This window comes from Lissotriton helveticus, chromosome 1_2, assembly GCF_964261635.1.
Source record: "Lissotriton helveticus chromosome 1_2, aLisHel1.1, whole genome shotgun sequence".
NCBI classification, from domain to species: Eukaryota; Metazoa; Chordata; class Amphibia; order Caudata; family Salamandridae; genus Lissotriton; species Lissotriton helveticus.
The window spans coordinates 205,313,494-205,327,501 of NC_136058.1; the positions used below are offsets into that span (position 1 = coordinate 205,313,494).

The window sequence follows — 14,008 nt, forward strand, 5'->3', positions numbered from 1 at the left end:
TTAGCACACCTCCTGTATTAATGTCCATGACGAGTCAATGATTGATTTATTCATTCCCAAAGATAGGCAATTTGATTCACACTTTGTTCAGTTCAAAACAACAGCAAATGGAGAGAAGTTAAACTTCAAGAGACCTATTGTTTTGTATGTCTAAGAAAATGCAAAGAATGTATTTAATAGATATTTTGAAAGCTTAAAGATTCATCAAATTCCTTCTCGCGTTCCTTCCTTTCAGTTCTCATGTAACTTTTTTAATCTATTGTCATTGTTTTGCTATTTGTCTGCACAGTCTAGCCTTTCATCTTCATTTTCAACCTAATGGTATTCAGATTCCAAACAAGTGTAAAAAGAACTCAAATTCTAATATTCAAGAAGAAAAGCAAAACCTAAAGCATAACCAGCCCAACCACTTTACCTTTGAAATGTTTCATTTCAATTTGTTTTTACTCTTTCATAGAGCCTTTTGTTTCATCAGACAACTAACACATACAGCAAGTTTTTAATTCTCAGTATCCACGAGGTTTCCTTTAACCTATCCGAAAAAATATGAAACGTGCACCATATTAAAACCCACAGTAGCTCTTGAAAGTAAAATTGAGTACTTTTAGACATAAATCAATTTACGTTGTGCACATTTAATCTAAAAGACATGCCCGATCTATTTCCAGGATTATCTAAAAGTGAGAGTCCACATCCAAGGTCCTTGAGGACTTCATTTCTAGTAAGACATGTGGAAGAAGGGAAAATGTTTTAGTAAGATGGCGGAAATGAGAGTGTGTCCTTCTCTTTAGAGGATGTACATGATCAATCATTACAATTCATTATTTGGGTATGCCTTAATTGTTTTGGTTTGCTTCTGAATTATTATATGTTGCCTACTGACATCATTTATATAGCCCACACCAACTGAGTCGGTCTATTGATGTGCTTGATTCATTTTTCGTTTCCTGAATTTCCACCCTTTTCCACACATGTTCGCATACGATAATCTGGTTCTTTTGGTCCAATGAGTTTTATCTCTGGTAAGCAGCATTCTCATATGTGTTATCATTCCATATCTCTTTCCGTGCCTTTTTCCTTTGTTGGGTCACAATATGGCTGGGTAATTCATCATAATTAAACACGATTTTCGTTGTTTTCAGAACTAGGCTTCAAATAATTACTTTTAAACTAGGAGTTTATATGAGTCATTGGCTACAGTAGAAGTTGCTGTTTGCAGTATAGTGTTAGCAGAAAAGAGTGGTGTGGCTCACTGGTTAGAGGCAGCAGACCTGTAAGCAGAGAACAGCCCGGGACCAGGGTTCAATTCCCGATGCGGCAGGGTCTGGGACCAGGGTCAACGGGCTCGATAATTCTCGCCTCAGTGCCTACTCTAACCAGGGAACACACTCGGTAACTCTGGGCATTAAGCCTGCCTCATCTCTACAACGGCCGCCGACAGACGCCGGGGATGCCTGGTTTCACCCTGGAGATACCCAGAAAGGGACCATCTCACAGGGAAAACCAGGACGGGTTCCCCAGCGGTCTACAGCGCCAGGACACTCGGGTAGAGTAACAGTGCGCTTTACAAGAATCCCACATTTACATTTACCATGTAGACTGCCTTTTAAATAAAGCAGTCTAAAAAAACAGAAATGCAGCCCGATTTCCTTAAAGGAAAACGGGATGCATTTAAGAAAGAAAAACGTTTTGGTTTCATTTTTTCAGAGTAAGCAGTGGTCCGAATTTTTTTCGCTGCCCAACACAAAGGGGAAGGGGTTCCCTGGAGACTACATCCGGTTTGAGAGTGGCTTACCACCTACTTGAAGTAGGTGGTAACTGCGATTGTTTTATGACCGCATCATACATTCCAATGTGATTCGCTATTAGGAAGAGACACCCTTGGCACACCCCTTCCTAATAGTGGCTCACAAACCCTATTATGCGAGGCGGTACTAGGTTACCAACTCGCAAAATAGGATTTGGACATACCACAAACCTTTTTAGCAGTCGCTAAAGAGTCATACATCTGTCCACGAGTGCACAAATGACCGAAGATTATTAATGCATGGACTGTTCTCCGGAAACATTTCAGTTAACAAAACATGTCGGAAAATATTTTGTATTGTAAATTCACTTCATTGTGAACTTTCTCAAGTAAAGATTTTAAGGATTGCCGAGGAGCACTTTGGAATATAAGATATTCGTAATAAAACTTTACTAAGCATGGAAAATCCTTACTGCAGTCATCATGTTTGGTTCTAGCTACTATCTGGAAATGTTGGAACCCCAAATATACTTGACATTTTTTTGTTCCACCCCATATGAATGTTTTAGTTAGGGATTGTTCCTGGTATACCTTTAAAGAACAGCATTCCTACTTGTGTATTCTGCTTTAGGCGGTTTGCTGTCGTTGCGCCCCAATGTAGTATACTAACTTGGGCGCCTGCTTCTTTCATCCAGTTCCTACCTGTGTATTTTGTGTAACTTGATTTGCTGTCCTTTCATCTGTATGTAGTGTACTAACTTGGACTCCTCCTTCTTACACCCAGAGGCTTGATGGAAAAAAGGTGACGGAAAATGCTCACAAAAGTATTGAAGCAGTTGTCGCCCGACTCGAACAGCAAAATGGCCTGACACAGACTCAAAACTCTAGCTGTAATGAGGACATCATTGCGCCTTCGGATATCATTAGCGCAGACCATATGAATAGTGCAACCATCCCTCGTGCCTTGTATGAGGAGTTGTTGAGAAACTACACAGCGCAGCAAGAAAACATGAGACGCATCCAGGTAGATCTGGAGAGAACGCGAAGACAGCTTGTACAGCAGGCCAAGAAACTGAGAGAGTACTGGACTCTGGTGTCAGAAGTGAAGGAGCTGAGAGACCTCAACAGAAGACTACAAGATGTGCTGCTTCAACGGTTGGGCAGTGGTGAGTTTGCTGGACACCTGATGGATATTTTATTGGGCATGGTTAATTGTATGCTGGGGAATAGTGTCACTGGGTAAAATACCAACTACCTTGCAATCTGGGAGCGAGTTGCACAGACCCAGTGTGGCCGCTGTGTATCCCATCTGTCTCCCTTCCTTTGTCTGCCCCACTCTACCTTCCAGGAAAGATGTATAATTTGGATTGGGACTCCACCAGTGTGAACAGCGTGAATAAGAAATGCACAAGAAGGCCCCTAACTGCCCACATTTCACTTGCTACTGCTTCCTGTATGTGGTATTCTGTTCTGTTGGTGTTCCAACCGTTGATGCTCCCCCTTCCACCCACGCTTCCTGGAAGTAGACATATGTCCATGCTTCTCCAAGAAAGTCAGTGAATAGGCATAGATATCCACCCTAATATTGGAGAAGAGGATGATGTACAATTCGAATCCAGCCTTCAGATATGTGGGTAAAGTATTCTCATGTGCCTTGCCGAAATGTCTCTGCAAACAGAGACTGAAAATCCAGGTGCACAATGTGCTTGCATGCTCAGTAGTGGTGGTTGGGCGTGGATAGATGGACAACGCAACGAGTCAAAACACTGCCTTCCTTGCCACACCCTTTTGGTGCAGAATGGTTCGGGGGTGGTGATTGGAGAGTGTGCAGAGCAGCAGGGAAAAGAGTGGCAGACAGGGAAGGGGTCTTCGCAACCCTGCTCGCAGAAGAGTGGCCAGCTAGCTCAGTGCCCTAAAGCGATGATGAGCAGAGAGCTGCGAATGCGGACTCATTTGCCAAACTGAAAAGATAGGCTACCATTTCTAATAAATAGCTTGGTAATTGAAATGTGTTGCCATACAAAGGATTTAGCTCTGCATGGGAATCGGATTTATCTGAAAGCGAAACATGTTTCTTGATTTTTTTACCAAAGTTAATTTACTGAATATTATTATTCATTTATGAACAAAGTGGACACAACTTTGTCTGCTTCAGTAATTGCTGTGACAATTTAATGGTATTCAGAACTGCATGAATATTTAACATCGTGCGATGGAGTCAGAATCATACTTAATCCGAGATAATCAAGCACATAATACAGTAGTCCCAGTAACATAAGCTGACTATTTTTTAAGTTATTTTATTAATAATAACAGAAAATCTGATTTAATGGATATTTCCATTGCTGTGTGACATGTGAAATTCCAGAAATGTAATGAATACGGTTGGTGTAATTCCCCTGCTGCTTCTCTTTTATGATTTTCATGTGTGTCCCATTATGTCATTTTTATGGCATGTTTGATAGTGCAGCTATCGCCAGACAGTTATGTGAGCATCACTAAAGCTGGGCTTTTGTTCTTCCCTTATGATGGGAGCCAGGTGTACATGATTTTATTGGGCAGACGTTGTGTGCTGTCTCAAAAAAGCTGCTTGCCCCCCTCTCAGTTGTGATCATTGCGTTTATCCAACTACCTAAGCTTGAACTTTGAGGAGCACACCGATAACATTGGAATGCATTAAAATGTCTCAGATAACTCGATCATTTATTGTGTTTTCTCTGCCAGCAGCACAGACGGGAGGAGGGCAGTCACTGACCTGCATGGATTTTTATGACTAGTTTGACAATGCAACTGTCACCTAGCCTTTCAACATCACTAATATTACTCGGCAATTCTTTGCTTCCACACAAATACATATTTATTCCCAGGCTTTTCACTCGTAATGCTTCACATTACCAATCTACATTCCTTTAAAGCCAGACCTATTAGCATTGCCAATGCATGTTTTATACTGTGAAACCATGTACCTTTTTTAAAATTTGAAATATACAGCACGAAAATATCAACTTTTAATTTTTAAGTCCGGCCATAAAGTGCAGCTGCCTTGAATCGAGTTTTCACCCGGTATTTACTTATACATCAAGGTGGCTTTGGCTTCGCCCAGAAGATTATTTTTCTCTCATTTCATCTCATGCTGTTGGTAGTTCGGTGTATCAGCCCACCTTCTAAGATGAGCCCCCCCCCCAATTTTTTTTTTAGTCCTCATACATGCCACCAGAAGATATAAACTCTAGATGGGATCTTTCTGCGCCTCCCACACAAACGTACTCGAATGCCGCCCCGTGGTCTGTGTCCGGCATACAGAATTCACCCGGAGGTAAGGCTGTCTCCTAGTCCAACTCCCGTTCCCCCTGCTGAACAGACATAGGTACCAGGGAGGACAGGACAACAAACCTCTGGCATAATCATTGGACCAATATTAGTTCTTCCTCCAGGCCTCTAATGCGGACCAGATTTTATTGGCACTCGCTTCATCACAAGCCATGTCTGACTGACTGATCAGAATGATGTTTTTTAAACAATCTGCAAATATAGGTGGAGCCTCCGACTTCCATACTCTACAGATTTCTCTTCTGGCAATAACTATCACAAAGAACAAACATTTTGAGGCAGAGTTATTCATGTTATAGCCCGGTGGCAACCCAAAGAAAACCAATCTAAGGCAGAAAACGATCTGCCTCGATAGGACCTCCTCTAGGAAGCCACATACCGCAGCCCAGTACATAGAGATCTTTGGACAGTCCATAAACATATGTCGATCATCCGCAGCCAGATGTTTGCATCTGGGACAGTAATATGTGTTTGTTGTCACCTTGGATAGTTTAGCCGGCATCCAATGCACCCTATAAGCTGTATAAAGGTGATTTCTCCTCAAATTCGCTGGTTTAATTACTTTCTGAGACATGGTAAAAGAGTCACTCCAGATTTTCTGTATCTCCTCTCGACTTCCAGTGAGGACGTTATCCCAAAGATTCACCAGTTCGAGATCCAAGCTGTCTTTTACTTCAGTGAATGTCCTATACCAAAAGGAGACCTCATGTTTCCAAGCTCCAACTCTACAGATGGAATCAAGGGGCAAGCTATCCTCTCCAATCCCCCACCATTGTCTTGCCCACCAGGCCGAGAGCTGGTAAAACTTGAATCTAGTTAAGGTCCCATTTGTTAAATTCGTGAAGGACTCCCAATTCATAAGCTGCGAGTTTGAACAAAGGTCACCCCACGTCTTAATACCAGCTACTTTTAAGTGGCTGGCACAATTGATCTAAGAAGCAATCCGGAGTGCCAGGGGAATCCCAGATGGGAGCCTGCAGATTGTAATTTGGAATCCCCAAGACTCTCCTGATGTATCCCCAGTTCTTAAGAGCCGCCAACAAGATCTTAAGACGGACTTTTTTGTAAAATTTGGGGTCCCCGTATTTAAAAAGAAAAAATTCCTGACCCTGTGGCTGATCATGCAACATTGCCTGAAAAAGACGGCCCTGTGAGGAAGAATTTAATTTATTGGCCAATATTCTAAAATTCTTAAAGTGGAAGGCATGGCAATATAAAAATAAATCGGGTAGAGCCAAACCGCCAATCTTCAACCCTCTCCTTAATTTCTTCCAGGCTATCCTGGGTGTTTTTGCGGCCCATATAAAAGAACCAATCTTCCCTTGAAGGCTAGCGATATCCTTAGAATTAAATGGTAGCAGGATTGTATTAAACAGGAAGGTTATATTTGGGAGAATCGTCATTTTCACAAGATTAAATCTCCCATAGATATTCAATGGCAGACTTTCCCACCTTAACAATAACTTACACACTTCCTTAGCTACCTTTTGCCAGCTGATCTTAGGGATATCAATCAACTTCTAGTTTAAGTGTATTCCCAAATACCTAATCTGTTCTCTGGCCCCCTGTATGGCAGTTAAGTTATTCCATCCCATTATATCTGTTTTCTCTTTGTTGATTTTATAACCAGATGAGAGGGTGAAGGTAGCGCTAAAAGAGAAAATAACTGATTTTTTCAGTTTTAATATCGGTTCCTCTACCGAACAAGTTGTCTGGCAGTCCCTTAAGGCCTACCTGCGGGTGTTATTGAGCTCTCTAATGATTTATAGGAGGAATACCAGTAAAAAAAAGAAATAGATGGTCTGAAAGCTATTAAGGAGAAAGAGCTAGAATTACAGCAGGCTGCCTTGATAGCTAGGGAGGGTATCCCCAATTGGAGAGGGAGTTGCTCAAATTACAAGCAGAGTTTAAAGCTAGAAACGATAAGATCATTAAAGAAAGGTGGGAGGTTAGTAGATTACAGAATTTCGCCTACGGCGAAAAATGTGGATCCCTCCTGGCATGGAAGTCGAGGACAGAAACGGTCAGAAATAATATCAAGAACTTGACACAAAGGGAGACAGGACTATTGATATCAGAAGATGAGTTGATCAGGGAGGAGGCCAGGGCATTTATGCAGGGTCTATACAAAGAGGAGATCAGGCATGGACCAGAAGCAGTTAGGACCTGGTTAGACTGTAGAGATTTGCCCCAATTGTCTGAACCGGATAAAACATATTTAGCCAGTGAAATTACGGAGGGGGAAATAAGAGAACAACTAAAGAAAATGAGCCCTGGTAAAGGCGCTGGTCCTGATGGACTACCGGTTGAAGTGTATTCCGGCATCCTAGAGATAGTTGTGCCGGTTTTAAAGACACTTTTTAATAGAATACTTATACAAGGCAAGTGTATCCCCTCATCATGGTCAGAAGCCACTATAACATTGATTGCTAAGCAAAATAAAGACCCACTAAAAATTGAGTCATATAGACCAATTTCATTGTTAAAATCTGATCTGAAGATCTTTTCTGGGATACTTGCCACTAGATTAGCCAGAACTATAAAAACAATTATACTCTCAGACCAGAGAGGGTTTATACCAGGGAGGTAGCTCAACGAGCTTACTTTCCAGGTAATTGGGGCAATCGACTTTGCGGAGGAAAAGGGGTTGCCACTTGCCATCATAGCAATCGACGCTGCTAAGGCGTTCGACCAGGTTAACTGGGAGTATCTCTTGGAAGCCATGACGAGGTTCGGGTTTCCATCAATCTTTATTGAAGGAGTCAAATCTTCATATCTGAACCCTCCAGCAAAGGTTCTAGTTAATGGGGCATTATCAGAATGGTTTAGTATCTCTAGAGGTACCAGGCAGGGGTGTCCCCTGTCCCCCTTATTGTTTGATATTTATATTGAGCCTTTTGTTTGTGCACTTAGAACGGACCGTATTATTTTACCTTTTAAAATTGCGGATCTAGAGCTTAAAACCGCTTTAGATGCGGATGATCTTCTCCTGTATACTTCAAATCACATTGATGCAATTCCGCAGTTATTCGAACTGGCTGAGGAATTTGGCAGTTTATCTGGTTATAAAATCTAAGATGAGCTTTCGATTGAAATGCTGAGGTATGTTGTGCGCACTGTCCCACATTAAGGGCCTGTATGTACTAACCTCCTAGTCACAAATTAAACACTTTTTTCTTTTTGGCAAACCGACCTATTTATGTATAAAGGGATGCAGAAATGACACTTACCCCTTTGCGAATCAGTTACCACCCCATCTTTGGAATTTGTAACTGATTAGTGATTTGCAACTGGAATTACTGTTGCGAACCATTAATAGATACCATATCGACTCATATATCAGTTGTGTACATTAGCTTCGGTAATTGAGTCCCTATTATTGTTCATTCTAGGAACTTGAGAGCCCTTTGTTTTCTACCTGATAGATTTGTTTTGGTATTGGATTATATAAATGTTTGCTCACCCTGGTAGTTTTGAAATAGAAATGTCGAACTGATTTTAAACTGGTGAATGATCCTACCCTGGCAGCTTGCATATTTTTAAGGGGAACAGGGCACATTAGAGAAGGGCTGAGGTTCTGCACCTACGAGTCCATGCTAACCCTCCGTGCTTGATTGGTTGAGTAAAAGACATAAGTGAAAAGTCCCAACATTGTTCTTAGGAGTCCGCTGCCTCCCTTCCAAATGCTGGGGCTGCTCAATACCAAGGTGGGGAATTATTGATTGCACGTCATGCCTTGTTCTTCAGCCACCTAGTACTGCTGGTCGCCTTAACGCAACCTTCCATGTTTTTCATCCCTCCTTTTTCCCATTGTCGCTATTTTCCTATCTTTCTCTTCCTCCATCCTTCTCCTTTTTCGGGTCAAAGTTACATTCTGGTGCCAGTGAGGAGTACAGCTGCCATACACATAGTAAACAGTGTTTCTAGCAGATATAGTTATATATTTCCCGATGGCAAAAATGAAACTCGTCAAACAATTGATGGTCAAATTTCGAACCCACATGAGCAACTTAACTTTTGGTTTGTTCAGGTTTCTGTTTTATTTAAAGTCAGAATGTATGTGAGGTATCCACTGCTATTGCAAGTTTACATCTTATTTAAAGCAAAGATATTTAAAATATTTTAATTGCTTTCCTTGTACACATAGTTTTTGGACAACAGATCTAAATTTTTCCTGGGTTGATCTGCTCTTAGAATCTGCACCCAATTATGAGTTGACTGAAAAGCTTCCCCCTGTGTGTGTGATCCTGGGTCACTTAATGTGAGAAAACCCCTTCAGTGTTGTGAAGTTCAGCTTGTGGGTAGAAAAAATAACTATTGGCAAAGTGACTAGGCCTGGCTTTGGCTTCAAGCCATTAGGCTTTGTCAATGCTTGTTCTGCCATTGATTTTGCAAAAACGTATTGTTGGGTAATATGTAAGGCCCTCCGCAATCTATAAAGAACATTGGCTAAAAACGAAAATAATTTTGGTCTAAAAAAGTACACAGTCCCATCATAGTTCCTGACACTGAAGGGAACTAGTTTGTGTTTGGGTGTGCTTCTTGTGAACAGACAGAAATCGGTCACTCACAGAGAGGCTAGCCAATAACTGAAGTGGGCTGAACCGTTCCTCCATGCTGTATACTGTAGTGGGTGGTAGAATATGTGAATGACAATTTAACAGACTAATGGAGAAAGTGGGCTGGCTGAAAGGCCTGTAGGTAAGTATATATATATATATATATATATATATATATATATATATATATATATATATATATATATATATATATATATTAAAATCAAACGATCTTGACTAAAGCCAGACCTAACGATAAAACACCCAAATGCTCTGTATCATATACTTTTCTGACAGTGCCCCCTCATCCAGTCAAAGACATCTTTTTTAAAAATTTGGTTTTGGACTCAAAGTCTCTCTACACGTTTGGGATATTTTGTACTGTCTGCTCTTCTGAATTTCCAGCATGTCAGGCAAAGGGTGCATGTGGATGTTGAAGGGTGCTGAGGGTCTATATAATCTGGCTAGCACTTGCTATATTTGCATTGCTGATGTTGGGACAGGGGTGTACTCTTTTAATGAAGGGAAGGATATTGTTCGTTTTCTTAAGTTTGGTAATGATGACATCAAATAGTTTTGCTTGCCGCTTTGCTTTAGTGGTTTGGGTGTCACCTGGTTTGGATTGGTTAGTAGTGAGGTGTTTGGCTCGATTGCATTAATTCCTAAGCTCACACTATTTCAGAAGTGTGCTACAGAAGAACTGTGTTGGAGATTCTGACCAGTGTGTTTTTAGTTTTTTAGTTTTTTTTTTTAATGCGTGGTATTTCATTCATATTCATATTTTTGAGGGGAAGGTAGGTCAGTGTCTGTTGTGAATGTATGGCCCGGGTGGGCTAAGATTTCACATGATAATGGCAAAGGTTGGTCAGTGGTGATCAAGAGAACTTGAGCAAGTTCCGTTTTTTCTTCTTCTGAGAGCCATTTTCTATTGAGCTAGTCTCCCCTTCAAAGATGTTGACCATGGTATGATATGACCTGGATATGACATAATCCGTGATCTGGAACTAGGGAATCAACAGAAACTCTAGGCCCAGGCTTTCGTCTCTGGCAAGAGTTAATTGGCCAACAAATTGGAAAGTCCAGGCTATCCTGGTTCTATATGATTCCTTAGACCTAAATACTAGACTGATAACAGACATTCAAGTCTCCTAGTATTTTGCCCTACAGGGCACAACAGTAGCATATCTGCTGTATATAAATGCTGGTGGCCTAGCATAGCACAACCGATAAGAACACTGAAAATGTAATTCCCAGTTTTCAAGGATGTACTCTGAGTTGTTTTCTGCCTCAGTGGTGTTGTAGTGACTATGCATGAATGTTGTTGGTGTTACACATTTCCAGCTTTAAACATTTGTAAAGTTATATCATTAGAAGTCATATTGTTGTTTTAAGCAAAGTCAAATCAGAAATTATTTTACAAAGGGATTGATGTGTGTTCTTGATGAGTTGAGTAAAGTATTTGTGGCACGTGTTAGTGGTTAAGCCCAAACTCCGTTTTAATTTGTATTTTGTGTAATACCATGTCTCTGGATTGAGTTAATTTGTGTTTCTGTGCAATAGTTTCTCCAGGTTTATGCCAAGGGTTCCATTAAAGACTTGAACCTTGAAAATATTTCTTTAAAGAAGTAGTACTATATGTTTATTAATAGAGTAGAGCAGTGTTTTTTAAAGATTGCGGAGGACAGGCATTTTGGCTACTCGTGTTTAGCATTAATTTTATCAAAATCATGTGTGTGTGTTAGACCTGACACCTTTTGGCGTGGTTCTTCCCCCATCTTTTTGCCTCTGACTCATGTGTTTTGATGCTGTGCTGGATTTCGTTTTTGCTGATTTAGATGCTTTGGACACTCTGCCACTGCTGATCAGTGTCCGAGTGTAAGTGCTCCCTCTGTAAATTGCCATATTAATTGAATATACCTGATTGGCATATTTGTATCACCATGGGGTCCTTAGTAAAGTGCACTGTGTGTGCCAGGGCTGGTGATGACAGATGCTACTAGTGGGCCTGCAGCGCAGATTGCGCCACCCACATGAGTAGCTTTAAAATAGTGACTCAGGCCTGCCAGCGCAGGGCCTGTGTGCAGTCAGTGGACTGCCCTGTCCCCCTGGCCAGTGTCTCCACTGGCTGGGCCTAACCCTTCCCTGTCTGTGCACATCAGTCACCCCTATGGAAGGCTCAAGGTACCCCCCTGGGCAGGGTGCAGTGTATAGCTAAGGTAGAGCATGTACTAGTGCAGGTCACATGCTCTGGTAGTGGGCAGCAGCCATTTCATGTGCTCACTGCTGTAAGGCTCTCTTGCTCCATAGAGTAACATGGAGGAGACTGGCCCCATGTGATGCCAGCCTATCTTCCCATAGGAACAAGATGGGACATAAGTGAAAGATATCCCTGAACTCAGAATTTAATGACACATCTTTTAGTGAAGGGTGTTTTTAAATCCTGTGTTGGAGAATAGCACTTTTAGAAAGTGGCTGTTCTCTTGTCTAAACCTTTCTGTGTGCCTGGGTTTGTGGAATGCTTGGGTGTGACAGGGGGGCTGCAGAGCCCCCGGAGGAGAGGGTCGGAGCCAGCCCGGGGATGAAAGGGCACATCTGCCTGCCTGGGAGGTGGGAGGAAGGAATGCCTGATAAGTACTGGGCTGTGCCGGCCACCTCCCCCATGCTAGCTCCCTCCTGATGGTCAACTGACACCTCTGGCCCTGAAGCTGACAGGGAGAAGAAAACCAGAGACACCTCAGTGCTCCGCAACCCCCAGAACTGGTTTAGACTGGACCCAGGGCCTCCATGCACAAAGACTTCAAAGGACTTCAAAGACATTGAGGGGTATAAGGAAAGGACCCCTGACTACAGAAGATTAGATTCTGAAATTCTGCAAGCAAGAAGGAACCTTCGCTGGAAGGAGGACAGCTAGAGAACTAAAGGAAGACTGCCTTGCTGTGTGCTCTAAGGGCTGACCTGTTCTACTGTCCAACTGAAAGCTAAGGAGGAGAAAGGGACTTTGCTGTATGCTGTGACCCTGCCTACTTGAAACTGCAGAGACTCTGCTGTGTGCTGTGTCTACAACTGAATCTCCAAGGGCCTGAGAAGAGCTGGCCTCCTGTTGGGAACCCAGGGCTAATGGTTCCTAAAACTGTTCCAGACAACAGCTGCAAAATCGTGCTGTTGTGACCCGGGACGCGTGGTGCTTCACTGCGGAGCGTGAGGAGGGGATCGGTGTGCTCATCGGCACATTACCCGTGAGGGTCGGAGGCTTGTGGAGCCTCCCCTCGTGAAATCCGCTCCGAGGTGGTGGCGAGGTCGAGAGGGGGGTCTAGTCGTGACCAGCGCCCTTGAAAACCCTTTGCCGCCAAATCACCACCGCAGCCCGGGGCCAGGAAACCCCCCGTAACTTGCTCCGAGGTCCCGGAGCTGAAGCGCCAAAGAAACGAAGGAGCCGCGCTCCCATTGGTGGAGGGAGCCGAGCCCCTCACTAACGCCACGATGGGATTGGCCCGTGCGGCGCAGCGTCATCCGTGGTGGTGGGCCGTGATTGGCCGAAGGAGCGGAGCGTCATTGCCTGACTGTCCTTGGAGCCGCTCTGTCATTGGCTGACTCCCGGGTGCACCAGAGGCTCGCCCAGACGCCGCGACCGGATTGGTCCCCGTCCTCGGGACCCAGGGAAGCGTTGTGCGATCACCGCCGGACCCGGGAAGAAGAGACCTGCCCTCGCCGAGGGATTCCCCCGAGTGTCTTCCGCCCTGGCCTGCCGTCCCAGCCTGGAGAGCCTGGCCCGCTCCATGCCGCTCGTTGAATGATCGAGAGCAGGCGGGGGAGCAGGAGGGACCGGGGGGGAAGAGGAGAGCCCCCGGGCCTCGCGAGGCAGCGCGCGTGCAGCGCTTAAGAGCCACAAGTAAGATTTCAACGCTGGCATTGGTTACCTTGCTCGTTTTTAGAGCGGAAGGAATAGAAAGCAGGGGCAATATTTTTAGACCCCTGATTCGAGAGACTTGAGACTGGTTTTGATACTAAGAACTTCCTATTTAAGAGAACCATCCTAAAGATTAAGTGCAACCATTAAGATTGAATGCCACATGTTCCTAAAGAAGTGATTATCATGCAAATGTTTTATTCACCTTGCTGAAACTAGATAAAGCTATATATTTTTATAAAATATACTTACCTGTGTGGTCTCAGTTTGTGGTGGGTTGGGGATTATTGTTGTGTTAAGTGCAAATGTTATCCACATTGCCTCCGAGTTTAGCCTAGACTGCTCGCGCCATGCTACCTAGAGGGTGAGCAGGGGTTATCTCAGAGGGTCATTCCGTCACCCTGACTGGAAGCTAGGGTCCCTACTTGGTCTAAGGTACTTACCTCTGCCAATCAGAGACCCCGG

The 14,008-nt window shown here is 43.4% G+C and overlaps 1 protein-coding gene across 1 annotated transcript in view; it reads left to right on the forward strand.

Annotated features, from left to right (window-relative positions):
• Positions 1-14,008, forward strand: part of BEND5 (BEN domain containing 5) — a 112,107-nt gene that overhangs the window by 29,313 nt on the left and 68,786 nt on the right. The window contains exon 3 of the mRNA XM_078671387.1: positions 2,532-2,913. Within this exon, the coding sequence (XP_078527513.1) occupies positions 2,532-2,913 (382 nt within the window). The remainder of the gene's footprint in view (positions 1-2,531; positions 2,914-14,008) is intronic.